At 37.8% G+C, this 17,914-nt stretch overlaps 1 protein-coding gene across 2 annotated transcripts in view; it reads left to right on the top strand.

Annotated features, from left to right (window-relative positions):
• Positions 1 to 17,914, top strand: part of MYOM2 (myomesin 2) — a 224,338-nt gene that overhangs the window by 163,944 nt on the left and 42,480 nt on the right. For both annotated transcript variants that reach the window (XM_082249653.1, XM_082249652.1), the window contains 6 exons: positions 8,949 to 9,127; positions 10,152 to 10,266; positions 10,598 to 10,754; positions 10,846 to 10,952; positions 11,218 to 11,262; positions 15,379 to 15,515. In XM_082249653.1, the coding sequence (XP_082105779.1) occupies positions 8,949 to 9,127; positions 10,152 to 10,266; positions 10,598 to 10,754; positions 10,846 to 10,952; positions 11,218 to 11,262; positions 15,379 to 15,515 (740 nt within the window). The remainder of the gene's footprint in view (positions 1 to 8,948; positions 9,128 to 10,151; positions 10,267 to 10,597; positions 10,755 to 10,845; positions 10,953 to 11,217; positions 11,263 to 15,378; positions 15,516 to 17,914) is intronic.

Below are 17,914 nucleotides of genomic sequence, written 5' to 3' on the forward strand. Positions count from 1 at the left end.
CATCTTTAGTCCTGCCTCTATGTATTCAATTAACCTATTGTGTCCAGTGAGAAATAAATGGCTGGTAAGACACTTCTAAATCTTGCTAGGCCTTGGGTAAAACTCAGACTTTGTGTATGAGATTAAAGCATGCTAGAAAAATTCTCTCAAATGATCTTCAACATTTTTCTAAGAAAAAATATTAATTCAGTGCATGGTTTGATTTAAAGTTGACTTGACTAATCAACAGTTGTTAGGACATACCCAGCAATTTTTATGGTTTACAGATTTATGGGATATATTAATGAGTAAACCTTATTAGTTCCCCATATCATAAGCTACTAAAAGCACATTTTTGGTTCATTGTAAAGGATCTGCCCTTAATCTCTTCAATGTGTTGACATATGTTCAATATTGATGAGTTTGTAAAAGACAAATTAAAGGAAGCTGCATCTATAAACATAAAAATTTACCACAAGAAAAACTTTGAAACTTAGATATAAGAAAAAAAAATCTGCACGCAAAGAAAACAAGTTATATTATTACAAGACACAATGTCACAACAGCAGAGCACAATCCCAAGCGGCAGAATAGTTATATCACCCATGACAGCTTTACTACTCAAATTTATTTTTCTTTATTTTACTATCCCTTCATATACAAGGCCATTTTTATCAGTTTTTTAACTTTCTTGCTATGCACACTAATATGGAGTTAGGATTGATAATGTGCATACTTATTGATAGCCATGACAAATGCTAACAATTGCTTATTAAATGTTTAATGCAGTTTTATGTTTTTTTATTGGCTGGAAGTATGGTTAGTTTAATTTTACTCTGTAGATACAGTTGACCAGGAATCAGCTTTCATCAGTTCTTTCTAGTTAAAATAGGTGAATTCTTGATGACATAGAACACATGTGTCAAACACAAGGCCCACAGGCTGAATCCGACTTGTCAGGCCATTTCATATGGCCCTCACACCCAGGGATTTTTTTCAGCCATAACGAGGCAGAATTCTGCTCTGCCATCTCCGGCTCTTGCCCTACACTTCCTGCTCACCACTGTCACTTGTAAACACAGAAGCCTTCTTCTGAGGGCTGTGGAAGGAGATGTGTGCAAAGGTGGGTGATGGGAAGAGTGGTGCAGAGGTCAGAGCCGAGGAGGGGTAGAAGTGAAATATGGACATCCTGCGAAAGAGAGCTGAACCATGCACACTATGCATTGCACACCCCTAATTCCTTTAGTCTGTATGTAGCACACTCCTCAACCCTGCACTCGGTAGGTATCAGACCCATAAACCCTGCACTTCGTATGTAGTAAACCCCCGAACCCTGCATTATGTACATAGGGTACCCCTGAACTCTGCAATAAACACATCTCCTGGTATTTATTTACCCTTTACCCTGTTAGTGCAATTTGACCACACCCATCATTTGATTCAGTTTGGTTTGGGGGGGGGGGGTTGAGTTCCTGCACCTATTATGTGAGAAAAAAAATACCTGGATAAATGTATTTAGCTTTACAGATACAACTGGCCCTTTGAAGGCAACCATAATACTGATGCAGCCCTCAATAGAATTGAGTTTGACACCCCTGATTTATAGTATATGTGCTATTGCATTTTGAGCATTGTGTTGTGGCTTATTATAGTGGATTTCCAATTAATTTAGATATTCCCTATACAGAGAGATTATTTGGGACCCTAATGTGGTGAACAAGCATATACAAAGTAATACAATAAATATCTATGGCCTATGATATTCAGTAGTTTAATTTGATTGCTACTGGTCATTCAGTTGATGGTACTTTCAAAAAGTAGAATATTTAGCACATCCCAGTATTTGAAACTTTATTGCAGTAACATGCAGACTTGTCCCTTGTCTGCAGTTTCTGGGTTTTAGTAGTACTAGCAGCTTTCATTTCAAATGTCATCTGCATTATACAATATATACAGTATATTTATATAATCTGGTATTACAGCACAGACAGAAATTAATTTTGTAATAAGATAGTGACCATCAGGTTACATTTTCTCCTACAGAAGAAATGGACACTGACAACAAAAAAGTTTTTGGCCAGCATAGAATGACCCACCCACAACCATCATGTGTCAGTTGCTTGGTCTTTAGGAGAGTGCATGTGTTTTCTTTGGCTCCGTTGTTCACTGTTCTTTTGGAAAAAAAAACTTATTATCAGCTGCTGCTGGTGGATTCATGCCGGACATATGAAATCCTGGAAGTCTCACCAGTCAGCCAATGTGCACTGGTAGATTCATGTCAGATATATAAAATCCTGGAACTCTCTCCAGTTCACTCAGCACAGGTTTCCCAAATTTTACACATTAGGGTTCTCTCTGTGCTGGCCTTGCACTCCCAGCACTGACAACTTAATTTGTAGTCTAACTATCACTGGATCTCACATTTAGGGTCAGGCTAATATTTTCTGGGTAGAACTTGTTGAAAGTCCAGACCAGGGCCATATAATATCCTGAATATGTGTAACCTGGTTGTTTTCTAGTCTCACAAGATTCCTCTACAAGTCAGACCAGTATTAAGGAGGTTCTGCAGGGTGTTATTTGGGTCAGAGCCAAGTCAGTTATTTGCTTGTCTCTGTCTCTGGTTTACTAACACTTAGGGTGAGCTGCAGCCCCATTTTATTTGTATCAATTAAGGGGGAATGCCTTCTTTCCATGTGTGACTTTCCACTATTATTTACTTTTGGTCATTCTGTATCAAGGTGTTGTTGGTCTAGTTCTTGTGTAGAATTGTTATCAGGGATAATACATCAATCTGTTTGCCAATCAAAGTGGACATATCTTTATTTAGAATCCCATAGCTCTGCATGTTGAGCCCAGAAATTCTGCATACATTCAATCAAATTTGTCATTGTCTCACTTTCAACGGAGTGGCTTTCTGTCTTCTCTGAAGCTTAAGGCCACATATTTGCATGTTCCTATTGTTCCAGCATATCAGTGTTTCATATACTACAAGTTCATGGCACTGCTAAACATTTACCTATTTTGTGGGAGCTGAACACCATTTACATCACTTACGTTACTATACATGACTGCTTCCTGCTACTAGTACTACCAGTAATGTCACTGGCACCATTCACTTACATGGACAGGATCCCCCAGATATGCAAGCAAAGGGATGGGGATAATTTAAAAAAGGGAATTTGGTCCCCTGCAATTCAAGCCGTTTAGGTCTGGTATGAATTTTAAGGGGGCCCCCATGCACAAAAAACAAAAAAGAAGCAGCATGAGGCCCCCCCCCTCGAATTCTATGCAACATGGGGGGGGTCTTATTTAATGTGGGATTTACCTGGAAAAGCACCTCATCGTCCTACTGTTGATCAGGTTAAGGGCCTCTGCCCCACAAACCTGGCCTTGTGGTTAGGGGGTCTGCAGGGGAGATTATTGGATTCTGGAAGCCCCCTTTAACAATAAGGGGGTTCCCAGATACTTCCCCCCTTATGTAAACAGTACAAAAAAAAACACACACACAGATTTTGAAAAATATTTTTATGACCCCCCTAAAAAAATCCCACCATATACATTCATGTGCATCCCAGTGACATCATTGGTTAAATATGGTCATTTCCATTTTTGGTCAATGATATCAACCAAAAGACCTTGCCCCTTTGTATATTTGAACTGTCATTCGGCAGGAATAAAGAGACAGTGGGTTAGCGGGCATTAAGCATTGTGCTTGATGTGGATCTATCTACATTGCTGGACAACATGATTGATGTTGGATGTACATCACAGGACCATTTTGTTTTTCTATTTATTAAAGGATTCGTCAAAAACTGCGTGTGTGTGTTTTTACTGTTTACATTTTTTTTGTTAACGAGTAGGGGTACCATGTAAACCTTTACACATTCATATCCCAGTAAGCCTCCTCCCACCAACCCCCTCAACCACCAGGCCTGGTTTGTGGGGAAGAGGCCCTTGTGCTTATCAATATGGTATTCTGAATAATAAAAATGCTCTCCTACTGCATAATGTATGTGAATATTTTAAATATTTCTATGTAAGAAAATACAATATATTATTTTGTATGATATATTGCTGGCACACCAAGGAACGCGGTTTCCTAGAGTAATGTTTTCATGACAATGAGATGGTTATTTCCAGGTTTTTTTAAAAAAGATTTAATCACAACCTGGTATAGCTATTCAATTTTCAACTTAAATATATTGTTTTGATAAGAAAAGATAGCACACTGAATTTATAAATAAATATGAGGTTAGATAGCTTGAAGGATAAGGGTACGGTGTGGAATCTGCCCCTCCCCCTCCCCACTGCAGCTTTGAAAACACAGTTGTTTACTGAATCTTAGATGGTGATTAACAGAAGTTTATTCTACCTTGCCTATTGGTCTAGAACTGTTTTTCTTAACATTCGGCTCCCATTGACTTCATTGAATTTGCCACCTAAATTTTGTGAAGTTTGCAAACCCTGGTCGAACCAAACCTATTTGGGGGAATCTTCTAAATTGCAATATAAAAGGGATCAGATAAAGTAATTGAATTAAAGCCAAACGTTATGAAGATACACAACCACCAATTGATATTTGTTTTATTATTAAAAAACAAAATAGCATTTTTTAAATAAATGCCTCTAGTTTAACTGCCTGGATTTTTTATTAATATCAGCTTATATAATTGTCTGTAATGAAGCACTCAGACTTAGATAGTGCAGAGCAGTATGAAAAGCCCAATCAGTCTGTTGTTGATCTGGATCTGTACTGCTGCTCCTGTAGAGGTGAAGGACCTGCTGCTGTCACACTTAAATTCTTCGGTCACTGTTTGTCCAGAATTACGAAGGGAAGTTAAACAGTCCACATGCATGTTTTTCAATGCTTCAATGGAGTTTAGCTTTTAAAGTCATATGTTGTAGTTTTCTTTGTCCTAACATATGTTTTTAAAATATACAAGACAATGTTCAATTGTTGGAAAAAATGTCAAACATATAGTGAACTTTAAATGTTATCTTCATCCATCTAAAATTTCAATTTCTGTATAAAATACATTGGATTTAGCCCAGAAAGCAATATCATTACCCTTGTGACAACAAACAGCTATGTATATTTTATGTAGCAAATGCAGCTTTGGACACTGTAAGAGATTAAAATATTCAATTCAATACATTACACAGCAAACCATACACCCACCTTAATCATATCTGGAGATTTCATGATATCATTGGTGTGAATATAGAATAGTCCAGTACCATGTTCATTCCTTATTTATCTCTACATATTGGTATTCTGCATCAGACAAAAAAAAATGCTCTATTACTGCATAATGTATGTGAACATTTTATAAGTAGCTATGTAAGAAAATGCAATATATTATTTTGTATGATATATTGCTGGCACAGCAAAGAACTCCATTTCCTAGACTAATATTTTCATGACACTGAGATGGTTATTTCCAGGGTATTTTCTGTAAAAAAAAATGATTTGATCACAACCTGGTACAACTATTTAATTTTCAACTGAAAAATCTAGTTCAGGTGAAAAAAGAAAACACATTGAATTTGTAAATAAATAGGAGGTCAGGTAGCTTGAAAGATAAGGGTGCTGTAATTCGCAGTCTGGTGCAATGAGGTGCCATAGTGTATCTTGGCTTTTTCAGGTTCCTGTGACAAAATGCAGTGGAGTTTATTCTGTATGTGTGTGTTTAGAGTTACAGAATCTGGATAATGCAACAAAAATTGCACTTATTCTTAAATAGCATGTATAGGGAACATATTACACATCACTTTACAGATTTAATAACACTTGCTACCTAAAGCTGGTTTTAATTCTATTATCCCATAGGTCACAATGCAAAGCTTTCTATGAGCACATGTATTGTAGTAAAACTATGTTTAATACCTGATATAACAGAATGATGTGCATATAATTAAATGTTTATATATACTGTTGCTCAACTCCTCTGTGTGACGTTGCTCTTAATTTAGTCATGTTAATGATTCATGCGCAATTTGCAGTTTTGGACAGAATTGTCCCAATTTACTAAAGGCATTTAGGCTATTCACTTTGAAAGAGAATTTTTACTTTGTAAGGGATGTTTTACTTAGTCTGTGAATGTGGTAACGATTCCATTTGCAAAGAATACCCAAGGAAAAAACAAAACAAAATAAAAACCCCTGTATTTTGGATTTCACATAATTGGGTAATGGAAGTCAGCAGGGCTTCCCCTCATTCACAAAACTAAGGGAAAATTCCTTTGCAAAGTAAACAGCCTTTTTGCCTTTAGACAATCAACCCCATTTTATCTTCTGTGCAGACTATTGCTAATTTAGTTGGAGACTGTAAATAGTTTGGGGCAGTGTCACCACAATACATCATCTTAGGTGGTGTCTCGGGCAAGCTCTGTTATAGATATACCACCTATCTTTTTACAATCAGTAATTAGAGAGAGAAATAGGCCCGTGTAAACAGTTGAGACTCTCTTGCCTCACCTATGTGTCATTACTGGGTACTTAAGCACCACCTTGTCACATGGCACACTGGGATCATGCTCACCCTTATCTGGTAGTGAAGGAAATGTGAGTATGGGTAGCCGATGGGGCCACCATTGAAATTAACCTGTTGATATACCTTGCATCAGAGGTGTAACTATAACCTTCAGGGCTCTGGTGCAAGAAACTATGAAGGGCCCCCCTGACCCCTGTCCAGAACCCTTTACTCCCATCATGCAGCCCTTTATTATGGTCCTGCAGTGGGTCCCCTTCCTGCATAGTTGCTAAAAAAAATATAAAACCTTTTCAGGGACACCTTTTTTGGCTTGCAAAGCAAGCCATTGTAGGCAGTTCACAGGTATGAAGGATATGGTATGTAGCAGCAGGGCAGTCAGTGAGCAGTATGTAGTGACAGGGTGGTTAGTGAGCAGTATGTATTGACAGGGTGGTCAGTGGCCAGTATGTAGTGACAGGGCGGTCAGTGAGTGTTATGTCAGATCAGTCAGTGAGTGTTATGTCTGATTGGTCAGTGAGTGTTATGTCAGGAGGGTTAGTGAGTGTTATGTCAGGGTGGTTAGTGAGTGTTATGTCAGGGTGGTTAGTTAAAATTATTTCAGGGTAGTCAGTGAGAATTATGTCAGGGCGGTCAGTGGGTGTCAATCTGGTCAGTCAGTGAGCGGTATGTCAGGGCAGGGCAGCCAGTGAGCAGTATGTCAGAGCAGTCAATGAGCAGTATGTTAGGTCAGGGCAGTCAGTGAGCGTTATGTCAGGGCAGTCATGGAGTGGTATGGCAGGGAAGGGCAGTCAGGGGGCAGTATAGTAGAGAAATCAGTGAGGGGTATTGCAAGGAATGGTGGTCAGTGAGCAGTATGGCAGGGTAGGGCAGTCCATGAGCAATATGGCAGGGCAAGGCAGTCAGTGAGCAGTATGGCAGGGCAGTCAGTGAGCAGGGTGATCCATCAGTAACTTCCTACATTGCTGTAGACAAAATATTTCCCGGGCTGCTATGTGATTAGATAGGTGGGGAATCCCCAGTCCCGGTGTGCCCCAACAACTGGTGATCTACCAAACTTAGCATACACTGACAGCTGTGAAACTATCAGTCCCAGTGTGCCTCAACAGGCGGGGAACCATGTGGGAGGATTTACCAGTACCAGTGTGCTCTGAAGACAGGGACCTAGTATTTACAATGTGTTATTGGCTAAGGAACTAGAAGTTCCAGTGTGTGCTGACAATCAGAGGATAATCTCTCAGATGATAAAACATGTTGAGACTTGTAGTTTCTTGGCAGGGCACGATAGTATAAATCCTGCAAACATCTACAAGACCCAGCATGGCCTAATATGCCACGTTTCCACTGAGCGGTACGGTTTGGTTCGGTACAGTTCAATACGGTTTGGAACGGTACACCTTGATCAGGCTTGCGTTTCCACCGCCAACAGTACCTTAGCTCAACAGTACCTCAACAGTGTAGCTCCACCCTGTTGGTACAGTATTAATGTGCTTGGTACCCCAAGGAAAGGGTCCCAAAAAAGTGGTACGGTACAGTTCGGAATTAGGGTACTATTCACAACTTTTGACAATGGAAATGGCAAAAATTGCACTGTACCGAACCGAACCGTACCGCTCAGTGGAAATGAAGCAATAGAGAACTAAAAATTCCAGGATGGACTGATAAAGAACTACAAGTTTCAACATGCTCTGATAAAGAATGACTTGTAGTTCTTTATTAAGGTATACTGGCATTAGTTTTCTATCAGGTGATCTTGGGACTTCTAGTTCTATATCAGGCCATGGTGGGGCTTTTAGTTCTCTATCAGGCCATTCTGGGGCTTGCAGTTGTCTATCAGGCCATGCTGGGTCAGGTGGTGCCAAGCGTCTTGGCCAGTAAAGACTTCCTGCTGTTAATGTGTACCAGCACCCTTACATTTGGGTTCAGAATCTCCCCCTCTGCAGACGCAATGCTTTCCAGCATAGTACCTGAAAGCTTCTGGGTTGTGCACTGCTTCTCCTTCCCTCCCAGAAACAAATGGTGGGTAATATTCATTCCACGTAGTGTGACTGGGCAGGAGAATAATTTCCTTCAATCAGCTGAAAACAGATATGTCTACCTCAGGGATGTCCTTAGTAGGAATAAGAGAGTCCCTGAGGGCCCCCGATCTGAGGGAGGTGGTAGGGGGAGGGATCTTTGTTCCAGCCTGTGTACAGTGCCCCGATGTGAAACCTCACACTGTTATTTGTGAGGCACCTGCAGCAATGTCGCTGTCCCGATAGTTGGCAACTATGTTCCTGCTGTCTTGGGGCCCCCCTGGTGGTAAATCGCCAGGGCCCGGTCACAAGTGGGACCTTTGAAACCCTGGTAGTTTTGCCACTGCCTTGCATTGGTAAACCACACCACACCAGATACACAATCATGCAGTTTGCAGTAAATTAAATTGTATCAGCAATAAAGAGACAAATTAACATTTTTCCCTGTTTTCCTAATATTATAGGACCAGCATACGATCTTACATTCTGTGAGGTCAGAAACACTTCTCTTGTGATTCTGTGGAAAGAACCAGTATATTCAGGAAGCAGCCCTATTGCAGGGTATTTTGTAGAATACAAAGAAGTGGATGCAGAAGAGTGGACAAGAGTGAACCAGACTGCAACAGTAAACCGCTACCTAAAGGTATACCTGATAGACAGTTCCAGTGTATACTGGACCATCGTATATTGAAAAGATATTTAGCTTTTCTAAACCATTTATGTCCATGTTAGTAGTTTAATGTCATATTTTGGGGTTGATTTACTAAAGGAAAATATACTGTGCACTCCAGAGCTTAGTAAATGAGGTAAAGCTTCATTTTGCAAAGAATACTTAATCACATGTAAGGAAAACAAAAAAAAAACAGCATTACTGCTTGTACATGATTGGATGATAGAAATCAGCAGAGCTTCCCCTCAGTTCAGTGCTTCCACTCAGATCTAGAGCAAATGCACTTAAAGTAAATTTGCCTTTAGTAAATTAACTTCTTTGTCTTTCTCTGCATTGGTCAGTCAGTATTCCTGTTTATGTAGACCTAACCCAGTCAGAGTTAGTACAAAAGACAAAAGAGCTATCTCTCGTTTATTGTATAGTATGAGCTAAACTCAAAAATATCAGCATTTAAATGGCCTTGCATTTGTTCAGTGTGCTCTTGTTGCAAGATAACTCCAGCTTATCAGCTAAGTGTATAAATAAAACACATATATAGGGTTCTGGGAGTGTTTGTAAAGTAATGCTCTTAAGACCTGACTCTGTAATGTGCTTTTAAGAACTGGAGTTTTTTTTCTCTTTGGGCTTATGTCCTTCAGTTCCCCATACTCCTGCTGTGCTTTAATGGAGAGTTAAAATTTGCTATTTTGAGATTTTTTAGGCTACTAAAGAATTCAATGAAGATGGTGACAACTATCCTTAGCTTCCATGCTTGTGTACAACCTTCTAACATCCCCCCCCCCCCATTAACTCATCAGTTAACCAAGCATATACTGTAGGCCTTACTTCAACTTTCAGGAGCGATATAGTGACTCACATAAAGGGTTTAATAGGTAACAATGGCTCATTCAACATTGTTTAATGTCTTTTGAAGAAATAAAATAATACATTTACATTTTTTTAAAACTTTCCTAGAATTGTTCCCTAATTTAAAGCTTAATTTTATGATGATGTCCAGGTCAAAGAAGTGGAAGAAGGAAAAACATATGTTTTCCAAATCCGAGCTGTTAATGCTTCAGGAGTTGGTAGACCATCTGATATCTCCGAGCCAGTATTTGTCCATGCAAGACCAGGTATGTGTATTTTAAAAACTCAAATAAGCAAACTCAACACAACACAAATAATAAAAAGTCATATTGTTGTATGCATTTCATTGAATGTCGATGTACATAGCTTTAATTACTGTAAATTAGGAGTGATCAACTTTCTTTCTTTCTAATTTGCCTACCTAACTAAATTACATGTACCTCCATTAATACCGATTTACTATTATAACTCTTTGTTTAAAAATAAAAAATTATTAACTGAGTTTAGGACCACCTGTGTTTTCTGCTCTTGATTGCTACTTTTTGTTGGTAGAACTGTAACTGTTTTGGGATCACTATCATTTTTCATTTACACCAGGTGTCCAGGAGATTACTGCTGGCGTGGATGAAGAAGGGAGTATTTACCTTTCATACAATTGCTCTGAAATCTCTGAAGCATCTCAGTTTAGCTGGTGCAAATCTTATGAAGAAATTAGCGATGACCAAAAATTCAAAGCTGAAACCATTGGAGAAAAGTATGTCTTTAATCCTCACCAAATTGTGCCCTGAATGTAATTATTATATATAGGAAATATGTTAATAATTTTGCTCTTATTTTATTTTCAGTTCCAAACTCTACTTTAAAGACCCAGACAAGGATGATTTGGGTACATACTCAGTGGCAGTTAGTGATACTGATGGCATATCATCTAGCTTTGTGCTTGATGCGGATGGTAAGGGTATTGCCTTTTGACACTATGTCTAAATATAAATTTATTTCTATCCTATGGTATTTGTCATTCTGAAAATGTATACTATTATACATCAAAGTATTGTAAAGTAAAGCTGAAAATATTTTATAAAATGCAACATGTGAAAAAAAATAAACTCACATTTACTTGTAAACATTACCTAAATAATATGATATAAGATATAATCATTTTTCAGATATATTAATTAATAATGAATGTAAACTATTTTATTTATTTTACCTCCTAGAACTTGAACGCTTGATGACTCTAAGCCATGAAATCAGGAATCCAAGTAAGTAGAACTTTTTTTCCTGGTATAATGTCTTAGCTTGGAGTGATGAAACATCATAACAAGTGATGAGCAAATCTCTTCTTGGAAATCAGAAAGGGGGTTTGGTGTAACCAAAAACTGCGAAAATGGTTCAACCGTGTATATAAATATATAAAAAAAATATATATATATATGTGAATAAATAAATAATTATTAATTTAAAGGAATTGCTTCCTTATAGTGAGCAGCAACAAAAAAGCAAATGTGCTGAACGATTGTTTAAAAGAAGGAAAGTGTCGCGCTCAAACATAAATATAAAGTGCCTGTGCAGATATTAGATCAACAATTCATAATTAGTACCAATCAAAATTCAAAACATCAATCAATCTGTGCCCAACATTAGTGTAAAGTGCAAACAGTCCATATGCAGCATCAACCAGTCCACATATCATTGGTGTCACACAATGTAGCAGAGACTTGATAGTTAGTGCAGATTAAGCACCTATTGTGTGACAGAGGAGCTGAGGATCGTGCATTGAGTTGGAGAAAATGTCTATGTGACCCCCTATAATCAAGGGGTCATATATTTCTGGTAAGGAGTACCTTACTAGATCACTGGGTGAAGTGTGGAGGTGAAGGCTTAATCTGCACTAACTATCAAATCTCTTCTTGGGTTCAGTTTAAGGGCATGTTTGACGAACATCTCCAAACATCCGCAAATTATGTTAACCCCATTGAATAGGAGTCAGTGGGTCAATTAGAGGGCTATTTTTAATAATAAATTCACTCCATTTTCAAGGCTAATGGGTAAAGGAGCTGGGTACTCCCAGGGGGATATATACCAATGCAAAAAAATGTAAGAAATACCTTTCAGCAGGGAGCAGCTCTTTTAATAAGGCTTAAAGGGTGAAATTAAAAAGACACAATTCCTTTAAAAGAACCTGCTAACTAACCCCAAACTATGCACCTGGATAATCATGCAAAGGCTTACAAATATACCGTGTGCTGATTCAATTGTAATTAAGTGCACACACTCCTATTTAAATGTAAAAACAGGTGCCACATACAATCCAATGTGTGATATTGTAACAATCAATAATGTTAACATGAAGTCCACACAGCTTTTAATGAGAAACAGACCTGAACTTGAAATTCCTCTAAGAAAGATCAAGAATAATCTGTGCAGCCTAAAGGACTTCATGTTCAAAGTTCCTGTTTAGGGATTTTTTTTTTTTAAGGTTTTGCTTTATACCTAATGGTTTAAATATTAAAGAGTTTGTGGATCATCCAAACGGGTATTTATTCTCATGAAGCCTATGGCTAAATGCTCTACGATTCTTTCTTGAAATGTAAGAGGTAACTGAGTGAATGCACTGGCGTTCCAGCGATCTGCAAAGCATTTTGGGCTCCTTGCCCAGAGGGCAATCAACATTTTCAAGACGTGCTGCAGAGATGGGCTTTAGGGATGTCTGGAGAATGTTACACCCCACAGTAAATCTAATGCAACAGTCATTCTTTGAGGAGGGGGAGGGAACAGGCCATAAGCTGGCTATGATGGCTAAGGTAAATAGGAGTTCCTCCTTTATCCCCGCCCTTCGGATCACTCTATGCTTTTCGTTTTGTACCTTTTTGTACCTATTCCTTTTCATGGACAATGTTTTTTTTTTAGACATATATTTCCATATAAATTGTATTTATTTCCATTTTAGTATATACTTTGTAAATATCGGTTCCGAATTAGGGTGTTTGTATGGGGAGACTTTATTTAAATATTAGTATTAAAATAGAATAAATAATAGTCAAACCTTGAAGATAGGTGCTAGAAAGGGATGCCGGGAGAGAGTTATATACAGAAAGGGTTAAGCACAATCTGGGGCAGGAATGTTAAAACTCAGCAGTGCTGGAACAGCAGGGGTTAAAATTGATGGAGACTGAATGAGGAACTGATATAACTGGGAGCACGGGTAGCCTGATGCACTGTGCTCTTGAGAAAGTCCATTGGATGAAACATGTTGTGTGGGTAGGTACCCAATACACAAGCCTTGGATGTTAGTGCAGGTACAGCACCCATGAAAGTGAACACTTTATGTTTGCTTTACAAAGAGTTTTTATTGATTTACATTCTGGGCATTTATTTATGCTTAACATGTAAGTGGAAAGGGGAATCATAAATAACAGAGCCAGGATGATACATGTGGAGCTGTATCTGAGTAGTAGTGAGTGTATTTAGATCTACTTAGCAATAGGAGGTCAATGAACTGATTTTCAGGCAGGTGCATGGGGTGTATTGCAACTTAAATAAGAATTGAGCGCATAAAGGAGGACTTTTACATAATCTTTCATTGTGGAATTTCAAGTTTGGAAGGACTGTTTATCACTAAAAGCTGTGTGGATTTAATCTTAACACTATTGTTGATTACAACATCACAAACTGATTGTTCCTTGGTACCTGTTTTCACATGTATATAGGTAAGTGTATTTCTGTCTATGTTTAATTAGCTCTGGGTATTTTTATAAGCCAGATGCCATAAACCTACACATAAAATAAAGGATCTGTAGGGAGCTCCAATGTATGGATTTTGGAGGTGCTTATGATTTTTTTTTTTGTTTCTTTCCTTGGGGGGAAATGTCTGAGAAAGGGGTGGGGTGGGTGTCTGGTGAAGGTGTCTGCTGGCACAGGGGTGGGGGGAGTGGGATCACTTAAAATGACACAGGAGGATCAGAGGGGGCAATCAAAATGACACAGGAGGATCAGAGGGGGCAATCAAAATGACACAGGAGGATCAGAAGGGAGGGGAAATCAAAATGACACAGGAGGATCAGAAGGGGGAGGTCAAAATGACACAGGAGGATGTAATTTGCTGGTTTGTGATGACATCTACTACCGTACCATATACAGGTAATACCTTTCCTTTTTTTTTTTTTTTGTTCAACAATAAATATGTACCGTATTCTTCTTCATGGAAAAATAAGACATCCCCTGGAAATAAGACCTAGTGCATCTTTGGGAGCAAAAATAAATATAAGACACTGTTTTATTTTTGGGGAAGCAGGGTATGTCTAACAGTGTAAATCCATCATCAGTCATGTTGCCCATGTCAATTATGAAGAATGATGTTCACCAATCTGTCAAACAAAAGGCCATCCTCGTTGACACTTCATTGCAAATGGGACCCTCTGACAGGGTAACTTCCCATGTTGCGGGCATGTGGGGTGATGTAATTTAGAAGAAGAGGGTGCACACTCACCCCCCCCCCTTTCCATGCCAGCCAAGTTGCATGCTTGGATAATGGTCTGGTGTGGATTTGTTTTGGAGGAGTAGACATTTTTAATTTTTTGCAGGGTGTCATTGGTTCATTATATAGTGCACTATAACAATCAATGACCCTGTGACCACTAACATCCTAGCAAAACATGACATCATCATTTGCTAGGGTGGCCTCTTCCGTCCTAGTGTCCAAAAATCTTTGCAGTCCGCACATCATGACTTTGTAGGCAATGTATGCATGAATTCTGGGTGGAAGTGAATCTCATATGAAGTCAGAATTACTTTAGTATATCACACAATTATTATGGCATAATATTACAGATTTATTCCAACCCTTTGTAGAAGAAATCATATCAATAAATGTTCTTAAGGTTGCAGTTGGAACATTATATGTTAGCTCATCTCCTTAAACTACTGTAAAATACTGTGATGAATACCACTATAGGAAATAGTTAAAAAAAAGTAAATGAGGCCATATAAAACACCCTTATTCTTGCATGTCTTTAAGAATGAGTGTTGTAGAGTTTTCTTCTTTCTATCAGAATCTTTCTACTGTATTGAGTTTATTCTGCTCATGAATGAAAACTATTCATGCCACAAATATAGATATATCACCCCATATCTACCGCATATAGTCCCATATGCTACATGTTGGCACCAAATTTGTTTGCATCTAGCTGTGTGGTTATCTCATTGGAGAGGGTCATTATCTGACACTACAGTGATTAAAAATGCCTGCACAAAAAATTCATTGTTATAGAGAATCTACCCCTTTTGTGTCTTCATGTCATCATGCAATGCATAGATGCCATTGTGTACGGAATGCAGTTCAAAACATATGAACCAGCACAATTTGTTTCCTCTTTTAGCTATTCCTCTTAAGTCAGAACTGGCTTATGAAATATTGGAAAAAGGCAGGGTACGCTTCTGGATTGAATCCCAACACCTCTCTGCAGAAACGAACTACCGGTTTGTTGTGAATGATGTTGAGATTAAAGACAGCGAGGTGCGTATACTTCAATATCCCTGCTGATATCACTTTAAAAAACTTTCAATACACCACTGTAAAAATGCTGTTTCTCTGCACATATCTCGCTTCCTCTTAATATCGTAACTTATTGCAATGGAATAAGATATGGGTCCCTTTAGAAGAATTACACCAATTGCTTTCAGGATAATCTGATGAATCAAAACATGGTTGCAAAGTACCAGAATCAAATGAATCCAGATTTCCAAAATCCTATGTCTTCTTACAATATAAACAGTTTATGTACAGCAGAATCAGCAAAGGATTATTTTTGTTGCCAAAAGGAAGTGTGCAGGTATTTGGATATTGATCTTTATAATAAGCTGCAGCTAATATTGATCTGTTACATAATCTCTAAATATATTTGTGTTTTCCCCTCAAGGAGTAGATATGATTATTGTTTTCTTTCCCCTAAAGCAATGTCTCTTTTTGTAACACAATGTGAATTTCTTGCATACAGTGCTTTGGTAGGAAAGGCTGTTTTGTTGTGCAGAGGATATAATCCTTTGAGTTCTTGTAAATGCATCATTAATTAGATCGGTTCCACCAATTATTGGCATAACAAAGCTCTCTAAATATAGATAGCCTGATCATTATAAACTAATAAGGATTGTGAGTACTTTTCTGCATCAGTCTAAAGACCGACCATACAAAATTTCTATACAATATTAGAATGTTTTGGAAAAGGTTTTATGTGGTAATATTTGGAGATGAATGCATTCATGAATCCATGTCACAATCCATTAAATAAAGAATCATAATGTTATTTTTTTGAAGCCTTGAAACAACATTGTAAATATGGGCACAAAACAAATGTAAAAATCAGTTTAGAGATAAAACATTCCATACCCCCCAGTAACAATTGCTTTACCATGCTTGAGTGCTATTACTATGTCAATTTATAGTCATTATGAAAGCCCACTGCTAAAATGGCTACTGAAAGCATTACACAAATAATTTAAGACTATAAGGCAAATTAAAGTGTAGAGACAAGGTGTGCTCTGAAAGAATTTTGGGACAAACACAAATATGAATAGATAAAGTAAGCTATGTTTTATAACTGAGAACATTCACAGTGAATCCTACTGGGTAACTGAAAGATAGCAATGACTAGTTCCTTATCATTTCTCTATCACAATAATTCACATTCAGGAGAGATATGTTTCTTTTCCAACATGCTTGCTAATAATGCTAACTTTATGAATCAATTAAGGTTGTGCTCTGCATGCAATCATTATAGTTGTGTTGGCATGCAACACTACTCGGTTTGACATCTCATAAATGGAGAATAGTTAGTAGCCATCTACAAAGATTCCTAAAGTCTTCATTAAGGTATACTGTATAAGTATTAAAACTATACAGGAGGTCTCAAACTCAAACAGAATTGTAAGTTTGTTATAAAATATTTTTTTTTCAATACAGTATATAAGTCTTTTTTGACAGACTGGTACATGGGTTAAATCCACATAATGCTTCTTAAATTTGTTAGGATTGTTCTAGAAGATGATAACTCTGTCCATCCATACATTTTGATTAATGTACACTCAAAAAAAAAAACAAGTTTTGAGTTTAGAAAGACGCTGTCCATCTTAGCACGTTAGGTATCAGTATACTGTTTGTATACTGTTTGACAGGCAGTCCCCAAGTTACAAACATCTGACTTACATACGACTTATTTTTACAATAGAGAGGGAGACAACAGGAAGTGAGAGGAAATCTACCCCTAGGAAGGGAAATTCACTCCTGTAAGAGTTCTCATGATAAAAAAGTGTCTCCACTAAAGCTTTATCACCAATCCTTGTTTCCACAACAACCCAAAATGTCACAGGGAAAGAAAGTGAGGTGAAATCTTCTGAACAGGGGCACAGGCAGCAAAACAAATGTTATAGGGGTGTTAATCCTTCCCTATGCTGTCCAAAAACATTTTTTTCTGGCTGGAATTAAATTTAAAAAATGTACCTGTTCCAACTTACATACAAATTCAACTTAAGAACAAATCTACAGAACCTATCTTGTTTGTAACCTGGGGACTGCCTGTATATCACTATCTATGCTTCATACTTGTCAATGTTTATTTCATTGTATTGAACACCAAAGGTATTTTAAATGTTATATTATTGTGCTGCCTAAATATTGTATCAAAATATAGAACAGCAAGATCAAGGCAAAGAAGAATTTATAATAGAAAAACCTTGAATATGATCACCTAATGCTATAATGATAGAAAATCGTTTTTTTATATATGTGGGTTATGACAAATATAGACACAGACACTGAAACCATTTCAGAGATCAGCTCTCTGGCTTCCTACAAAATATATAGGGCTACGTGTCCTTTCCAATACACCAAGATTGTTATTAGATATGCCAGAACATACA

This window comes from Pelophylax lessonae (assembly GCF_965119305.1).
Source record: "Pelophylax lessonae genome assembly, chromosome: 3".
Lineage (NCBI taxonomy): Eukaryota > Metazoa > Chordata > Amphibia > Anura > Ranidae > Pelophylax > Pelophylax lessonae.